At 44.1% G+C, this 19,649-nt stretch overlaps 1 protein-coding gene across 2 annotated transcripts; it reads left to right on the top strand.

Moving 5' to 3' along the window:
* Positions 1-1,763: 1,763 nt before the first annotated feature.
* On the top strand, positions 1,764-18,677 carry igf2bp3 (insulin-like growth factor 2 mRNA binding protein 3). Of its 2 annotated transcripts, XM_030082296.1 has the most exons (16): positions 1,764-2,275; positions 3,283-3,340; positions 8,762-8,810; positions 11,694-11,745; positions 11,917-11,980; positions 12,748-13,026; positions 13,118-13,252; positions 13,720-13,842; positions 14,007-14,142; positions 14,575-14,703; positions 14,883-14,951; positions 16,978-17,097; positions 17,253-17,327; positions 17,553-17,684; positions 17,846-17,959; positions 18,270-18,677. In XM_030082296.1, the coding sequence occupies exons 1-16, from the start codon at positions 2,101-2,103 to the stop codon at positions 18,369-18,371; spliced, it is 1,812 nt and encodes a 603-aa protein (XP_029938156.1). In that variant the 5' UTR covers positions 1,764-2,100; the 3' UTR covers positions 18,372-18,677. The 2 variants fall into 2 exon arrangements, with proteins under 2 accessions (XP_029938156.1, XP_029938157.1); XM_030082297.1 differs by lacking the exon at positions 14,883-14,951.
* The last annotated feature ends 972 nt before the right edge of the window (positions 18,678-19,649 follow it).

Genomic DNA, 19,649 nt, shown 5'->3' with positions numbered 1-19,649 from the left:
ATGTACAGCTGTGCACTGTTAAAATGTGTCGAGAATGGAGTAAAAATGCTATAAATACATAGTGGTGTTTGGACACGCAGCTCTGCTGTGCACACAAATCTGAAACCACTGTTATCAAAACAAAGTGTGTGTGATCAGGCTCTTTAAAGAGGCATCATTCAACTTACTGTAATCTACAGCTACACTGCAAAAAAATAAATAAATAAATCAATAGCTTTCTGTTTATTTATGTTATCATGCACTGTTCACGTGTTCCGCTGACAGATTAAATTCATTAAAGACACTTTCCTGTGTACAGTTATGGCTGTTGGCAGTGTGCAGTTACAAAGAAAAATGTATACTAAACACCACTGGATTTAAACTTCAAGAAGGGATTGGAAGCCTGTTGCTGCGAGGGAATATATACATTATATTCCTGCAACATATTTGAACAATATATGCATACACTGTAATAGATAGATAGATAGATAGATAGATAGATAGATAGATAGATAGATACGTAGATAGATAGATGGGGCCCTTGTTTAAATCACCATGTTCAGATTGTGGTGTAACATCGTGTCGACCTCTCTCCATCCACAGGTGAGCATCGATCAGCCCATTAGACCCGTAAACACGGACATTATCCCCCAGGATGACCGCCTCGTGAACTATCGACCTCTGCATATGATTTACAAAATTATCCTATCTTATTGGCAGTTGTGTAATGTTTTAGGCACGTCGTCCACACGTGATTGAGTGGAGCTGTGCGTCGCACAGGACGCTAGGGGCACTTTTGGTGCGTGAGACCCCTCCCTCTTTTCAGTAGATTCAGATCCTCGCCGGAGGTATGGCGGAGGGGATTCGCCATGTGTGTGTGTGTGTGTTTTTTTTTCTTTCTTTCTCCACATGGCCAACGCTTCCTCGTTGTCCTTTACGCCGCTGTCGGAAAAACGCTGAAATCCAAAGTGGCGAGTAACGCATCTCGCCCAAAATGTGCCCTTCTCGGTGCCATTTGGCGTGATCACGGGAAAATCGGGCCTGCTGTTGGACTTTGAGTTGCGGATCAGAGAGGGCATGGCTCCACTCTTGCTGGAGAAGATGGATGCCGCCATGTGGATAGTAGTACGTGTCATTCCCACATTGCTCAAGGGTCCAACAAGCAACACCCTGGGCCCACCCTGTTTAGAATACGTGAAATTAAATATGTCCACTTTAACAATATAGTGCAACATCATTTGTGAGTGGCCCCACCCCCCTTCCCCCCCTCTTCCTCCTCCTCCTCCTCCTCCTCTCCTTCTCCTGTGTCATCAGTACAGCGCACTTAGCGCAGCCGTGCGCACAAGCCCCCCGCAATAACAGCGTTTCCCCGCTATGGGCGTGCGCAGTGCCGTTTTACTATTCCTCAACTGACCAATAAGAGTCGAGCATTTGCAGAGAAAGGCACACGAATGTGATTCTAGTAAAGATACTCTAGTTTCTCACGGAATCCCTTTACGCACATAGCTCGCCAGATTTTTTTTTTCCCCAACACCAATCCACTCTTCCCCTCCTTTTTTTTCTTCACTCCCCTTTGCTGTCCCCACCCCAGATTCCCGTGCCATTTTCCCCAATCCCAAACACTTAATTGAGCAATTGGGATTCCTCACGTGTGGGCTGATTTGTAGTTTGAACACGTGGCTCATTCAAAAAAGCCGGAATAGCGGAGGATTTTTTTTTTCTCCCCCTTCTTCTTCTTCTTCTTCTTATTCTAGGCTCCAGACTTAGAGGCGGGCGCCAGCCTTACCGTGTGTGACATTCTCTGTCTCTTTGCCAAGGGGTTTGGAGGAAGATACAAAGTAGTTTCTCCTCCTTTTCACCCAGCCCGCCATCGTTTGGAGGCACGAGATTAATAATTGAGCATTTATTTATTGCGCGATAGAGACGGAGGGGCGAGGGAGCGCAAACGCACTGTGAGGCTGCCAGTTTAAATCTATCTGTGGCTTGAACGACCGGGAAGCACGCCACAGCCACTCCGTAGTAGTAAAGGCGATTTAGGCGACTCCAAACACTGCACAGCCGCGAGAGCGAACAACTATCTCTCTCTCTCAGCGTAAAGATTGTCCGTTTTCGGCGCAGAACATGAATAAGCTATACATTGGCAACGTGAGCGCAGAGGCGTGCGAGGAGGACCTCGAAACTGTGTTTGACCAGAACAAGATTGCGCACTCGGGTACGTTTCTTATCAAAACTGGCTATGCGTTTGTGGATTGCCCGGACGAGCTGACTGCACAGAAGGCCATCGATGTTATTTCAGGTGAGAAATTTTGGCTTTAAAGTGGGATTGGGAAATGCACGTACTGCTGCGATTGTGTTGGGATTGCCATACTTCGGGGCCCCTGCGAGAAATGCATGTAGTCCGGCAGGGTGGGGGTGTACCCATGCATTTCTTTTCTCTCTCTCTCTCTAACACACACTCTCTCCCAAACACACACACACACACTCGCACACAGAACCTTTACTGGGCCCTTTGACACCGTGGGTTCAAACAAATGGCTCGCCTAGGTTAAAGTGGGAGATCCAGGCTTGCATTTTCTCCGAGTATAGCTTGACAAAACGCTCGAGTAAACACTATTTACGAGGATGAATATAGTGAGGCTCGTGAATGCAGGTTATGTGCCGTTCAGGGCAGTGGGGCGCACAGGCAGCGAGGCTGTGGACGCCGTCAAGTAAACCCTCATTGTGGGCTCCACTAACACAGGGCACTCTGTTACAATTGGGGACATTTGTGTTGCTGTTTTTACCGAGTTTCAATTTGACCTTTTCAGCCTCTCGCTGGACTCCCCAGCACAAGGCTTCATCTGTGGCCACAGCACTGTAATGTCGTGAAGCTATTTCGCTCCATGCTGACACACCAGGTGGTTTAATTGTGCTGGTCAAATGTAGGCCAACTAACTGAAACACACCACAATTTGCACGTTGTGCGCTATTCAAATCGTCTTAAGGGTTTCTTAAATAAAGTTGAGCTTGGATTCCACGAGACACGTACTCGTTTAGTTTAACTCGTATTCACGAAGTGGGCCATCTGGCTCTTTTGTGTTTTTTCAGGTCTTTTGTTGCTCACAAACATTCAACAATTTGTTAATAATACGACGTTGCAAGCACAAAACAGCACAGCCATGTCTCCGGGTCTGCTCAGATTTTAGGAAGGCTGCGTATATAAAAAAAAGAGTAGTACACACGAAGCTTAAATCCACCGAAAGCAGGCCAGTGTGAGTGGAGGCATATACTGAATGAAATAACGGGGTGTTTTCTATTTTCCAGGTAAAGAACTTCTCGGAAAAGTTCTCGAAGTCGACTACTCGGTCCCTAAACGTCAAAGGTAGGCTGGGTTTTATTATATTGTGCTTGGTTCAACTCGTGGTAGCTCCAGCTTTTTTTTCCCCTTACTGTAGCCATTTTCTACCAGGGAGCCTTTATTTATTTAATTTATATTTATTGCATTTTTTTTGTTGTAAGGGCTGCTTTTTGAAATGTGAGTGCTGAGTTGATAAGTTTCGTATTTTCTTATATTTTGTAGTTGAAGTTGCCATTTTTTTTCCCTGGACGCTCTGGGGTCAGATAAAAGGGGCGTTATGGTGGCGTCCTCCCTTCCTCTGCCATGGCTATGGGTTGCTTCTTAAACCATTTATTTGTGCTTTAACGAGCTCATGGCTTGTTGTTTTTTATTTACCCCCCTCCCCCCTCCTCCCCTCATTCGTGCATTTGCTGTTGTTTCTTGTTTACGCACTGTACTTGGTATTAAAACAGCTGAAACCTGAGGGCGACTAGTAAACCCCTGAGAGCAGGCTAAAACGTGTGCTGAGTGAGTGCAGGCAGGATTTGAGGCGTACAGGCCTGGTGGAGTCGTCCATTTGAGAAGGATCTGCCCGTCATTCTCCCTGTCTGCCCTGCGCTTCCGCCCTCCTCAGCACATTGTGCTGCTGTTGCATGAGATGGACTCCAAAACACGGTTGCAATGGGAGGCTTTGGGGCCCAAGTCACGAAAAGCCCTCAGTTTCAGAGTTTGACCCCTCGTAGCCACGCTGGACGGCTGTGTCTTAACGACTTGTTTCCCCAAAGTGCACGGGAGATAATGTTTGTTTGCGCAATATGTGCTCTGGACGTAAAAACACTCGCATTTTAGTGGCGCACTGTGCGTATTTTTCTGTGGCGACGCAGTTTGCCCACAATTAAGGCTTTTTGTTGAATTAAATCAAAATAATCAAAATCAACGTGCATTTACTTTGTAATTGGTGTGATTTTTGTTAGAGTTTTGGCTTCATAACGTTCAGATTATTTGCTGTTTATTTGAGGGGAAAAAAATAGGTTTCCACGTTTGGAATACTAAGACGTGGCGATAACGTGTACAGTTGTGAAGTATTTTATGTCACATAAAATAATTTATAAAGTGTATCTGTAGCAAACTGGGTAAATAAGGAATTAATTTTAACTCTAGGTTTAAATGCATGAGTTTCTACGTAAATGTGACACGAGTTTTTTTTTTCCTGCTGCGTGTACATTGTTAGTTTTAAATTTTGGCTTGAATGATTCAGGTAATCATTTTTGCGTCATGTCCTTCCTCTCCAAAAAAAAAAAAAAAAACTGACGTCGCCATCTTCCATCTTTTAGTGCAGCCTCAGCCTGTAGTGTTCGCAATGGCTGCTACTTGGTAGCGTTTCAGCCACACTTGAAGAAAAAAGCAAAAACGTGCCCTTACTTTAGTACATGTACAATTGTAGTCAATGGGGAAGAGTGTACTGAGTCTAAACTACACACACTTGCAGGCTGGGGCCCCTCTTTCCATTGCAGCCTGCAAATATCAGCTGGGGGCTTGGCCAATCACTGTGGCTTAACCTTTGAACCCATCAGGAAGGGGAAGTGCTGCAGCAGGCAGAGTTCACGGTGGGCTGTCTGAAGTTTGTGGGTTCATACGGTTAGGATTTGGTAGAAACGCTAGAGTGGATTTTTTTTTTTTTTTTTTGCATGGAGATTTCTGTTTGTCATGGCTGTGAGCTCAACACATTCAAAACATTTAACAGTGTAGTGTAATCAGATGCCAGAAAATATATGTATAGTGTACATTAACATTATATTGGAAGAACACACCACGTCTGATGATTAGCTTGTCATCTCAAGGTTGTTTGACTTGTTATATAACAGGTTATATTTCCTGCTTGATTTTTCATTTTTTTTTTCCATACATAGATACCATTCATATTACAATATCTTATATTTTTACACACTAATTTGCTTTGAAAACATATTTTGTCATTAGGGACTGGAGCATCAATGATAATCATGCAAGTGTGTCTATTATGCAAACAACATTGTTAAAATTGTCAAAATTATTTTAACAAGTATTGATTTGCTAGTTTGTGAAGCTCAACACATAACACACCTTACTGCCAACAATAACTTAAAAACAACAATTTTGATTAATTGCTGAGTTGCATCAGTTTACAGTCTGAATGACCTTTGGTCTGTTTATATTGGTTGGATAATTTCAGCAAATTAAAATTCAGCATTCCTATCCCTGCATGTACACATGCAGTTGTACAAGTAGACAGCAAATGACGTGGCTGTAGGTACAGTGGCCCCAAACGTGTCTGTGTGTGAGTGTGTGTGTGAGTGTGTGTGTTTAAGAGGAAGACGGATGTTAAGCATTTTAACTTGAAGGGTGTGCAACTTAGATTTTTTTTCTTTTCTTTTGTTCATGCACGTATAGCAAAGCAGTAGTTCTCAGTGAGTGGGAGAGGGAAAGTGTGTTTGCTGTACTTTTTGGAAATGGTGTGTGTGTGTTTTTTTTTTTTTTCCTTTTACATTTTCTAAGATTACGTTAACACAATCTTTGAATGGCTCTCAATTTTTAAGCTGCATTATTAAAATGGTGACTGTGACTTCTAGAACGTGGGGCCCTACCAGCAGAAGTGGGGCTGTGGGACGGAGACGTGGGGTCCCAGAATTATGAATGTGCTCCCTTGTTTTACTCGGAGCGTATAGGCTCAGTCATATTTCCTCTTGGCTCAAATCAGAAATGCATTGTATTTTTCTTCCTGCGATATGTATTTATATCAAATCAGGACAAGACAGAGGCAGAAGTGTGCACAGAACTTTGCGGAAGTTGAGGTTTTTTTTTAAATGTAAGCTCTTTGCCTGGGAATTTTTTTTTTTTTCATGGAATTTAATTGTATCCAAGTACATGTGTACGTGTAGCTTGCTGGGTGCATGGCATGCACCTAAGGCCGGTGAGAGGGCAGTGGAAAGCAGACTGTGGAGTTCAGTCATTCAGAACCTCTGCGTTGTGAATAGTCAATGGCTGGAGATGGGCGTTGAGCACAGATCTCGTGTGTCCCTCAGTGTGGAGCAGTGAGGATGACGAGTGCTTCAGCAGGGCTGGACGATTGAGAAATGAGATGAACGTACGCGTGGTGCATTGTCATGTTGCCTGGTGAATGTGCACGCGTGTGTGTGTGTGTGTGTGTGTGTGTGTAGCCATATGTGTCGATACAACCACTTGTGTGCGTGATCTGCTTTCTCCAGGCCCCATAGGTCTCTTTTGGGCGGTGGAGGAAGAAGGCGAATATGTAGAATGTTGGTTCATTTTGAAAGTAAATAAGGAGCCCGGCCTCCCCCTGGCCATCACATGACGAGCCAGACCCAGTCACTCCTGCCGCCCCCCCCTCCTACTTTTAACCCGGCTCTACATGTTCCTGTCAGTGGACTTGTCCGTGTCCATGGCAACAGGGCCCCACCCCCACAGGGCAGAGAGGGCCCTTGTTACCCTTCCCTGAAACAGGGATAGCAGCCCCCCAATACCACACCCCATTCACGCGCACATAAACACACATGCAGAACACACACACACACACACGCACACACACTCACAGACCCCTCCCCATATCAAAGGCTGGGACCAGGGAATGTATACCACCCACAACCCCCACCCCACCACATACCCTGGCTGACTTCTTATGTGTGTGGAGCTATAGGTTAATCCGACTGGAAGTGCTTTGTGCTTTTGCACATTTCGCATGGCGTTCCCACCGCAATGCAGAGCATACAGCATGTGTGGGGAGAACGGGCGAGATCAGCCAGGAATGGCACATTTGGCCGGAAAGGGCTGAAATTCCTTTTGGAAGTTATTTAGGGAATTTTCTTTACTATTTGCCAATTTAGGAGCATGTAGTTTCCTAATGCCTCATAATAAATATATTAAACTGCTGTAAGCGTGACAGTATAGTGACTGTACTATGAAATTTTCCAGATTGTGGCCCTTGGTGCACACGTGCACAAAGCTTTGATTTCACTGACGTTTTAAATTTTTAGTCTTTTTTTTTTTTTGTGGTTTACAAATTTTACTTCATTAATGATGTTTACTTCAATGCATTATCTTCTACTTAAATTGTAGAAAAACTAGTGTGGAATGATTTACAGAAGATGAGCAGCATTTATTTTCACAGCTCAGCAAATAGCGGAGTGACTGAATCCATACTTTCAGAATTTCACTCTGAAAAATGGTGCTTAAACACAATTCAACTTTGAACAATATCTGGTCTGTCATGAGGTTAAGACTGATTTGCAGAGTGTTTTTTCTTTTTTTTGTCCGTTGTTTAAACTCCCTGCCAGATGTACATTTTGTTCCTTTAGGTATGTGTGTGTGTGTGTGTGCGTGTGTGTGTGTGTGTGTCAACAGGCAGTGGACTTTGGAGTGGCCTGTACTTTTCTCACATTTTTATACAACCGCATGCAGGCGGACACTTTTGAAACTCTGTGACTCATTGATCCACAAGTTCCATTGTCTGTTTGACCTCTGCACATAGCTAGGATACTCATACTACACAAAATATAACTGAACGGAGAGCCATGCTGCTGGAGGTGGAATGAATTGGGGATTTCTGTCCTTGTTCTTTCCAGTGACAGAGCACAGCAGCCCCGTTGTAGCTGTTAGTCTCGACTTGCTTATGCTGTACGGTACGCACACTCTCTTTTGGACAAGCACGCAATTTTGACTCTTCCTATTTAGTGTGACGCGACTGGTGGAGATTCCCTTTTGGTTTCTGTTCGGCACCCACACCCCCGCCCCCATTTTTGAAACAACTGCTGGATGCCCTTGGATAAGGCTCTGTTTTGATGGAAAAGAATGTGCTTTACCAGTTAAAGCCTTGCGATGCTGTGCTACACAACAACTAATTGACTCAAAATTTGCGGAGGAATCACATTTATTCTCGTGACTTTTTTCTTTTTCCTAGCTTTGCGTCACCTCTTGATTTTGTACCAATCTTATCACCGGCTTTAAAAATCTTTCCCATCTTATTCTTTGCAGTCTGTATGACATACGTGGTTGTTTCCTGAGAACGGTGTAGTGGATTTGAGTTTTGATTTTTTTTTTCTAAGCTTGATTTTAATTTATAGCACCTTCAGTTTAATTCATTATGAATTTCTTCGCACACTCCCTTCCATCCTTGTTTCACTGAAAATGCTTTAGTACACCTTTTGAGTTGGGAATTGAAATAAAGAACTCCTATCTTCAGCTTCAGTCTTGTGTATCCTCAGTAGATGGCGGAGAGAATGAAGGCCTGTTTTTAATTAAATAACTCTCAGCCATTTACATCATTGTACTCTTGGTATTGTCAACTAACGGTCTTTCTCTCGTCTTGCTTCCCATCTCTTCTCCATCTACCTTCATTTCCTTCTTTTTTTTTTCTCTCTCTCTCCTCCTTTATCCATCCCCCACCCTCTTCCTCTCTTGTTCTCTCTACAGGAGCTGTAAGCTGCAGATCAGGAATATCCCGCCTCACATGCAGTGGGAGGTGAGTGCTAACAGGCTGCTAACCGCTTCCAGGGCGGGGCACCATGGGCAGCCCAACTGGGCTCCCATTTACTGGGCTCCTGGAGTCACCCCTGCCCACCTTTAGGGTCTCTATTGAGTCTGGACTTGATTCATTTGAATAGTGGTGTGGCGTGGAGCAGTGTACCACTCCTATCATACACGTTCCTTTCAGTCAGCACGAGTGTTCTCACTGAACAATTTCTAGAGGGTTAAATTATTTTTCATTTCATTTGCAATAGATCCTCATAAGTCACAAGAGAAAGCCAGGATTAAGGTTTTTTTTGCTGTAATGCATTCTTTAAAAAAAAAAAAAAAAAAAGTTACTCGTGAAACCATTCTGACTCATCCTCATAGAAAAAATAGCCCTGTGTTATCAAAAACCTGAAAAAATCCTTTTGAAATCTAGTGATCCTTCTGCTGTCAACAGTCTTATATTCTTGCATGAAAATGACTTATTCTGTCCTGCCGTCTTTAACGCTGAACACATGCTTCACGTTAGTTTGGAAATGAAAGCTTTTTTTGCGTGATGCGTTTTCTTGCACAGTGAAGAGGAGGAAAAGTTGAATTTTAAAATTTGAGTTGTCTGAATGGCTGATAAAGATTCATGCGAGGACAATGCAAGTCTGAGTGCAGTACATGAAACCTCATGAAACAAAATTCTTGACATTGATATTAGTTTTATGCTTTTCATTCATTAAAGAAGTTTTTTTAGATGTATGTGTTAGTGTTATCTTTAAATACAATGGCACTCAAAATTACTAGTTAAACTGTTTTCATAAGCAGTATGCCTGCAGCACTTATATTTGTAAAGTGTACCATATCAGAGTTTTCAGTCTGCCCGTGTTTTTCATTCATTTGGATAACAGTTTTTCTGTGGTATTAGAACTAAGTACAAATGTCTGCAGATGCCACGTCAGATGCCTTTAAAGAAATGCAACTGGTAAAACTATAGGGGCTCTTTGAAGTTTGTGCTTTCACATTAAGCTCTACAAGTGTTTTCATTTTGTCTGTATATGCAGCCACATTCCAGTAAAACGGACAAAAAGTTATCTTGCAGTATGTTGTGAATATTACATAATTTTTATTTTTTAAGGGAGAGAAAAAGTTGTATGCGCAACCGGTGTAGGCACCTTAATCCCTGTAAATTCTTTGTTTGATTAAGCCTGGGAATTGTCATTTCATTTTGATTTAAATTCCTCAGTAAAATTCAGAATGTAAAACTTTTGTATATGGTGTTGGCTTTAAAAGCTTTGCGGAGTGTGTGTGTGTGTGTGTGTGCGTGCTACATGTGATAAGCGTTAAATTTTAAATTCGTCTGCACTGATCACAGCTAAACTTGGTCGAGTCAGATTTGCCAGACGGTCCCAAAATTGCAGAAATCAGTTGTTTGATCCATGTGGCATTAATGCGGCTTTACGTGACTTCACCACTGCAGAGGTTTGGCTCTGATGGTGTGTGGTATTTCAATTTAATTTTCTGCTCAATAAAGACCTAGGAAGCCTAATGAGATTCCTTTTTTGAATTGCACAATTGTTCAATGCTGTTGTAAATTGTGAGATTTCAGCCTGAATTACCCACTGTGATCAAATGGCTACAGACGAGCTCGGTGTTTTGTAATGGTGGTCTCGCTTTGCCTACGCATGTCCCTTAACTAGAGCTCCAGATCCTCCCATGTTTGTAGTGCATAGCCAGGCGGCTATTTGCTTTCTGAAAAGGTGACATGGAGGTTTCTTCCCCCCCCCCCCTCTCGGGTGGGGAGGGGTGACAAGGAATGGAGGAACAGAATAGAATAAGATCTTTTGATGCAGAAGGCCTTGTGTGTATCTTATCAGGTAGATAAGGCGGCGGGTCATGGTTTGTGTAGCCCTAAAGCTGCAGGATCGTGGTGAGCAGTGGCGTGTTCGCAGGCTGTTGTGGGTGGGTGGGCCTGGACTGCTTCCCCTTCCCCTCCATGTGCTCCGATTCACAGAATGTGTAGCATGAACTTGCACCCCTCCCCCAGCTGCCGCTTCCTGCTGGAATGTACCCCACCCTTTCCTGAATGGCCTGGATTCCCATTGGCCGGCCGCGCGAGACGGACAGGCGGCGTGGCCAATCGCCGGCCGGCTCATCTTGGCTTGAAGGAACTCATATCGGCGCTGGAGCAGCCAATGCTGGGGAGTGGAGATGGCAGAAAGGCGGGAGGAGGCCTGGTTGGTGGGCTCGTGGAGTGGGGGCTCGTGGGAGTCCCCCCGTTGGCTGGAAAGTGGGGTTGAGCTCGCGTGGGCGTGGCCTCGGGTTCAACTGAGCATGGTCAGAGGTCTCCGCTTCCCACCCTGCTCCCCCTCTCGCCCACAATCTGATCAGGAATTGAAATCCACTGGTCTTCACATTTGGACATGCGGCGAGACCGTTTTGAGCTTCTTGTATTTTAAACTCCATACATTAATGTTGATAAGCGCATCGTCTTCTGCAGTGGAGCATTTTATTTAATTAACGAGCTGTATTTAAAATAAATTCAATAGTCAACCCTTGGGTTATTTTTTTTTCCACAAGCTCCCAAATTACCTTGATTTAATAAATATATATTTGATGATATATACGTGTATTTACGATTCTGTCCAGTAGCCGTTTGATAAAAATCAATCCGTCTCCGCACTGGGGAACCATGAAGTTGCGTTGGATGGTTTTATCCACGTTGCAGCGGATCTGTCTGTGTTGCTCCACATTGAACTGCAGAATTAATGGAGTGTGTCCTGGCAGTGGGCTGGTTCCCATGGATGAGCTTCTGTTCACTAACAGGTTCAGGTCAAAGCCTTGGAAGTCAGAGTAATCATTACTTTCTTTAACCCTTTCTTTTTTTTTCCTCACCCTCCTCTCTCAGGTTTTGGATGGTATGCTTGCTCAGTATGGTCCAGTAGAGAGCTGTGAACAAGGTAACTAAACTGCCCGTCTTATTTAAATATCTGTTGGATCCAAATCTGGCTCCTTCTCCTCCAACTCGTGGCGATTTGTAAAAGATAAAAGATTTGTGGCTTTTAATTATAGGAAAATCTATGCAGGTCATGAATTGTAATGGTAACAAATTTCCCCGTTTTTCCCCACAGTAAACACTGACACGGAGACTGCAGTTGTCAATGTCCGATATGCGGCCAAGGAGCACGCCAGGCTGTGAGTACACACACACACACACACACACACACACACACACACGCTCCACACACACATCTCCCACCTTCATCCAATCCTTTACGTTATTTTGAAAACCTCCATTTGCGACAATAAAGACAGCTTCTGCTTTAAGCGTCTTTGCAGCTCACACGACTCCCCCCTCGCAAGACAACAGGCTGATTTAATTTGACATGCAATGACGACTGAAATGATGGTGGGAATGTATGTACAGTATATATATATAAATGTGTGTGTGTGTGTGTGTGTGTGTGTTAGCGTGTGTATTTTGTGTGGCGGGGGGTGTGGGTCTAATTAACCATCTTCTGCCCCCTGGTGTACATGCTACATACTACAGCGTTGCGAAAGGGTGGTTGCAAAAAGTCAAAGCAGTAATTGTTTTCTACAAAAAAAAAAAAAAAATCCATGTTCGTAAATCTGTCAGGCGTGGCTGCTTTACACTGTGAAGTAAAACTGCTGTGGCTCAAGAGGGTTAATATTTGGCCACTACCCCAGTAGACTGTTGGTTGGGTCTACTGTAGGTCGATTCGGTTCAGTACTTTTTGTCTTATCCTATAATAAGGAAAGACTGAAATGAAACTTGAAGCCTAATGTTGATTGCCCTGAGAAATTTGTTTGGCGCTTGAACCAATCAGGGCTTTTCACTCCATGACTCCTGACTAAAAGCCTTCCTGGGCTTTTAAAACATACTCGCTCTCTTTTTTTTTTTTTTTTTTTTCCACAGCTAATGACATCTTTATTCTCCACAGGGCGTGGGAGAAGTTGAATGGATCAGTTATTGAGAACTATACCGTGAAGGTGTCCTATATCCCCGATGAGACGGCGGCACCGGAGGGTCCTTCGGCGGGAGGCAGGAGAGGCTTTAATGCCCGCGGACCCCCTCGTGCCGGCTCCCCGGGTCTTGGAACGCGGCCGAAAGTGCAGTCGGACATCCCGCTGCGCATGCTGGTTCCCACGCAGTTTGTGGGCGCAATTATCGGCAAGGAAGGCGCAACGATCCGCAACATCACCAAACAGACTCACTCAAAGTATGCGGCTGTTGAGAACTCTGCAAATGCCCTCTTTCGTCCGTTGTCAATTTTCAGAGTGGACTGATTGATTGATCTGTGTTTCAACCAGGATTGACATTCATAGAAAAGAAAATGCAGGCGCAGCAGAGAAACCCATCACGATCCACTCCACCCCTGAAGGCTGCACCAAAGCTTGTAGAACCATCATGGAGATCATGCAGAAGGAAGCAGTTGACACAAAATTGTAAGTTTATGTTCCCATCGAATCTAAGAATGTAAACCTTGCTTCAGCGTAGTCGGTAAAATTATATTAGTCGCCTATAAACGAATTGAAAAATGTCAGATGTGTTATATTGTCGGTACTTCTGGTCTTAGCGCTTGTTAAAACGAAAACAAAACTTTACTTTAGAAGTCTACGGATAAAATTTAATTCAAAACCCCAAAGCTGTCAGGGTGGTGTTTACAACAGCTTGTTTGGTCTGTATCAGTGCTCACATTTGAATTCCACTACTTTCTAATAGTCTTTGATTGTTGGCATCACAGCCTGTTTCTTTTTTTGATACACGGTGAGCTAAAACGACCTCAGCTCTGGCAGCGTCTCCCAACGCTGACATTTTATTTGAATGAATTCCATCCTATTGCTCCCCTTTTTTTTTTTTTTTTTTTTTTTTACTGTTTGAACAAGTTAGAACATCCGCTCTGTCCCTGCAGCACTGAAGAGATCCCCCTCAAGCTTCTTGCACACAACAACTTTGTCGGAAGATTAATAGGGAAAGAAGGACGCAACTTGAAGAAAATTGAACAGGACACCGGGATCAAGATCTACATCTCATCGTAAGTGTTCGCCGATCGATGAATGGGATCTCATGATGACGTTTCGTCTCTGCAGTCATTTCAGCTGGCATGACTGCTTTAACAGCTGTAGGATTACAGCTGCGGTGTCCGTTTATCACAGGCAGGTGAAAACAGTCCTCATGACCTGTTGTTGCTCTGTCCAGTCTTCAGGAACTGACCGTGTACCAGCTGGAGCGGACCATCACAATCAAAGGCTCCATTGATGCATGCTCGAGAGCCCAGGAGGAGGTGATGAAGAAGATCAGGGAATCACACGACAGTGACATGGCTGCTATGAATGTGAGCATCTATTTTACTGCGAGAAGAAAGACGTTTTTTTTTTCCTCTTGATCACTCTGAACATGTCTGCACATTTAATTTCTTTAAAATTTAAACTAAGGGTTTCTTAAATAAAATAAACGAGGGAAGGTTGGATATTATAACTTATGTATCGTCAGCTCTCATAGAAAGATAAAAAGTACAAATTGAACCTTTTTTGTGTGTGTGTGGCTATTAATAGTAAAGTTTGACTCAATGTTTCAAACTAGTGGAAAAGTTTCTAGCTTTGTAGAGGAGTTGTGTATGAGGAGTTCGGACTTCAGTGAATTCTGCCAGTCTGGATCTCGCAGACATCCCATAAAGATGGTTAACATCTGAATGAAATCATTACACCAACATTTAATTTGAGATGTGACCCTCGGTGTGAATGCTTTTTTTTTTTTTTCTACCCAGCTTCAGTCCAACTTGATTCCAGGCTTGAATCTGAACGCTTTGGGCTTGTTCAGTGGAGCGCCGGGCATGGGTCCCTCGATGTCCAGCGGTCCGCCTCCTGGAGCCCACGGTGGCTGCCCGTCGTTTGGTGTAAGTGACGGTCTCCTCAGCAACACGATGGGCGGCCTTCCCTGTTTATTACTTTACACAAACCCAGGGATCACTTTTTTTTTTTCTCACCTTGAGCTCAGACGAGTGAAAACCACGGTTAAAGCAGGAACTGAAATTCGGCCTTTAGAGACTCAGTTTTATGTTTCTTTTTTCTTTAGTGCAGTCCTTATGAAGGTGAGGGGCCGTTTTGGGCTTCTATGCTGTCGGCGAGCAGCCAGCCCTTTGCTGTAAGTCACCTATCCCAAAGTGCTTTGCACGGCTTGTGGCTGCTCGATTAGAGAAAATTAGACATTCAGGTTTGCTACATCGCGGTGCTTCTTCAGCTGTCTGCTGATCTGACCTTAAGTCGAGGTCTTTATACTCACTAGTCACAAATAGACACTCACTTTCAGGAAACTTCAGCATGAACCTAAAACGCTCTATAACCTGCACAGGTGAATTTGATGTGAACTTCTTCAAACTTTTGAATGCACATGTCCAGCTGTTCAGTGCTTCAGAGCTTTGTGCACATCCTGCACGAGCTCAGCTGCTCAATTCACAACAGGCGTTTGATTCACGAATTGACCAATATATTTCCTGGTTCAGTCACACTGATTACCACTTCATGGTGAACAGTGCCGTGTGGAACCAGATGATGAATGCCACTTAACTCCAGGCACATTTCTGGGGCGTCTAAACAGACCATTGAAAACTGTTTACAGCGGTGTGGGCTGTGTCCTAGACCACCTGCATGCAGGTGTACCTGACCACACCACCAGGCACAGGCGTCATCCTGGATGAACCAGGAAGCAGTTCCATTGGACGAGGATCCAGTGGGCCTCAGTGCTGTTCTCTGAAATTCATGTTGAGCAGAGTCGATGGCTGCCAACCATATTGGAGATCTCAAGGAGAGCGCTAATCATCAGCCACTGTTGTTACAAGAGGAGTCTGTGGTGTTGTTAGACTGTGGGCAGGTGTGTCAGAATTCAGAAGTGCCCTACACTCTGTGAATGGTGCAGTGGAAAGACCCTTCTACCTGAGTAGCATCATGAATCCAGTCTGGGGCACCTCGGATTGAGTGACCTGCACTTTCTCCAGACCTGGATCCCACAGAAAAGCTCAGGGATCGGCTGGGTCGGCATGTAGAGGCTCGTACCGCTGCACCCCAGAGCCTCAGTGGCCTGAGGGCGGCCCTTCAAGAAGAGTGAGATGCCATGCCTCCGCAGACAATAATTCAACCTTTGAACATCCTGAGACATCGTCGAGCTGTATTCGATGCTCAAGGGGGTTGAGCATGACAGGTTATTCAGACATTGTCATTTTCTGTTGTGCTATATTCACCACTGCTGTTGGCGTTTGTTTCAATAAATTATTTGAGATGAGGAAATCACCACTGCAAGCTTCTACTTAAATGCTCTGCCGTCATAATATAATCACTGTAGCGGGAACACGTTCTGTAAATTTCTCCTGAAAGCCAGATATCGTGTGTAAAGTTCACCAGGTGGATGGAGACACGGGATGCACAGTGTTTCTAACATTTAAGTTTTGCCAATGTTAAGCAGTGACCTGTGACCGAGGATTATTGGGTGAAGTCATCTTTCACATTTACACGCTGAAAAGTACGTTGTTGGTGTGCTCCCAAGTGAAACTCTGACTGGGAAATTGATATTAAGCGAAAATCAAGTGCCGTGCCGTTACGCTTTGACATGAGCTCAATGAGGTGGCTGCAATGTCTCACACACAGTGTAGTGTCTCACATCATGACAGTTGTAACAAATGTAACGGTTTGGACTGTTGGAGTTGGAAAAGTATTGTCGAGATAGTTCAGTCCACCTTTGGTCCCAAATTCTTTTATTCAACGATCTCGATGACTTTTTCAAATCACCATTCATGATCATGAAGAAAATGCTCCAAAACGCAAATGAAAATACGAACAGGAAAAAAATCTGTGCGACTCTTTGTGATAAGATTAAGATTTAAATTTGAAACCGGCTTTGCCTGGACTAAACGCCTCAACTAATGCATGTGTCTAACTGAGTTTGTGGCTGTTAACAGATTAGAGTATTTTTTGATGTACAAAATCATCCAGAAATCAGCAATGATTTTGCTGAAATGAATACTTTGCCAGCATTATAAAAATCCACTGTAACTTAGAGCTGCGCTGGATCTTCCTTCTGCACTGGCACACTGGTTGCTGGAGTGAATAATCTTTAGTTACCGTGTGTGCAATCCTCTCCTGGTCACAGTAGTAAGTGAAGTGTTTCTGCCCAGCAGGGACACCCGGAGTCGGAGACGGTTCACCTGTTCATTCCTGCGCTTGCGGTGGGAGCCATCATTGGAAAACAGGGTCAACACATCAAACAGCTGTCGCACTTTGCCGGAGCCTCAATCAAGGTGAGTGACGGGCAGGTGGGGAAATTCTGCATCTCAATGATAACATGTCGATGCCGGCTGTCTTCTTGCTGTCGTTTGATTGATACGAATTGGAAGCATAAGTGAGGGTTGTATTTATATATATTACATAACGTTGACTCTGTGCTCGTCTTCAGATTGCCCCTGCAGAAGGAATGGATGCCAAACAGAGGATGGTCATCATTGTTGGACCACCAGAGGCTCAGTTTAAGGTATCATCACAATTAATGACATTCGTAAAGCAGTAGAGGCATAATAGGAAAATGAATTTTTAATCCTGAATGCTGTTCAGTGCTGTTCTTGTTTGATTTGTTTTAATGAGCATGTTGAGTAAGTACAAGGACATGATCTTATTTTTTTTCTTCTTGGAATGATTTTTTTTTTTTTTTTTTTTTTTAAATCTAGCATGACTAATGTGTTCTTGAACCTGCCTGCAGGCTCAATGTCGTATCTTTGGCAAGCTGAAAGAAGAGAATTTCTTTGGACCTAAGGAAGAGGTGAAACTTGAGGCTCACATCAAGGTTCCCTCCTTTGCTGCTGGACGAGTCATCGGGAAAGGAGGAAAAACGGTAAATGGCCATGTCGTGGCATTGCTTGAACAAATTCGAGGCTTGTCATTGCTCGGTGTTACAGTGAGGGCAGGGATATGTTTAATGCCGTGAGAAATCTTTGGAATGATCAGTATTGTTGTGCCTTTAGTTATTAATGTCCATGTTCGATATTGCTGCAGGTGAACGAGCTGCAGAACTTGACCTGTGCGGAAGTGGTGGTGCCCAGGGACCAGACGCCTGACGAGAACGACCAGGTTATCGTGAAGATCAGCGGACACTTCTTTGCGTGCCAGGTGGGTGAGGAAAACGAGTCTTAAACATGTCCAGAAGGCCGGGATAAATTACTGCAGTCTTCCTAACTGATGTTGACATGAAGTTGGATTCTACCGTGCGAATACTGCATTACATGTTTAACACCACAATGCAATTGGTCAGAATTTGTTACTAACAAAATGTCATCAAATCTGCCCACATGCATAGAATGCAGGCCAGCCTGGGGTCCCGTAGGGTCCGACATGCGCTGGGATAAAACTGCACTCGGGGATGGTATTTCTCAATTGTTTCATCCTCTGATTTTAAAAATTTCCCCCCGATGTTCTCCAGCTGGCCCAGAGGAAAATACAGGAGATCCTGGCTCAGGTGAGGAGGCAGCAGCAGCCTAAGCCCGCACCTGGAGCGCAGCCTGCAATGCCCCGCAGGAAATGAGGACGCGGCGGACCTCGAGGAACGGTGACTAAAATCTGCCAGAAGACTCGTCAGAAGGACAGATGCAGCGGAGTCCAGGGGGAGAAGAAGACAGTGGGTCCTTTCGCTCATCTCAGGGGTGACGGGTTCTCCGAGCCCAGCCAAGCATCCACCCCTCCTTGTCTTCCTCGACGGATGTTCAAGTGTGGCTAAAGTGAGACCCTGTACCTCCACCCACTTCACCTCTCTGCATCTCTGTGAGAATGTACTTCTGAGGGCTCCCACCTTTGTCACCTGCCCTCACATGTACGCACCCCTTGACCGCTCTCCTCCTCTCCCCCCATGGATGTGTTTTTTTTAATACTTTTTTTTTTCTCTTTACACTAGAAACACAAAGAAAAAAAAATAAGGATCCCCCCCTCCTATCACCTCCTTGGTGTAGTACTTCAAAAAAGAAAAAAAAAAAATGACAAGATGTTTTAGTTGATTTCAGATTTAGTTGACACCTGTTTTTTTTCTCTTTAGTGTTTAATTGGTTGATGAAGCTTTCTCATAAGTTTTCTGTGGAAAGGAAAAGGCATTGCTATCAAGGTCCCCGTCGGACCAAAAGAGAGGTTTATTTGGGGGGAGGGTTGGCTCAGATTGGGTGGGCCATGTTTAGGGGAAAGATTGTTGTTTTAGGACAGGACCCCTCAAAGGGTGGATTATATAGGGGCGTCCTGCCCTTGTAATGATAGTGGCATTTTATAAATTCGGATGCATTTTATAGATAGACCTATATACATAAATGAATATATATATATTTAGAGGTGAGGGCAGCACCACGACTGACACTTAAAGAAACGGTGCTGAGCTGCTGCTGCCCAGGAATACCAATTTAATATGCATTTTACTTAACTACCTCAGGATCTAGTACCTCAGAAGAGAAAAGAAAATGATTATATAAATATATATATATAGACATCTATATATATGAAAAAAATGTTCCTTTCTTTTTTATTTTGCTTTTGTGGTATTTTGTATACTTTATAAAGCTGATAGTCTTTGAACATTTTTATTTTTTTAAGAAAATTTAAAATTTGGTCAGCTGCCAACTGACCTCGCCTTCAACTCTGGTGCTTTAGGTGGCGTTGTACATGTGTATGTGTGACTTAAGATGACCCTGTACATAAAGTCTATTTGTACATAGCGGCCCCGGAGCAAGAGTTGGCGCCCCCTCAGCTGGCGGCTGACAGGAGTATCGAGCGAGAATCACCTCAGTTTTTCCCCTGAGGGTCCACCAACTTCTGGAAGAGGAAA

Source organism: Salarias fasciatus, chromosome 22, assembly GCF_902148845.1.
Source record: "Salarias fasciatus chromosome 22, fSalaFa1.1, whole genome shotgun sequence".
NCBI lineage: Eukaryota > Metazoa > Chordata > Actinopteri > Blenniiformes > Blenniidae > Salarias > Salarias fasciatus.
Note: the sequence above shows the minus strand (reverse complement) of the source record. Positions and strands in the feature narration are given on the sequence as shown.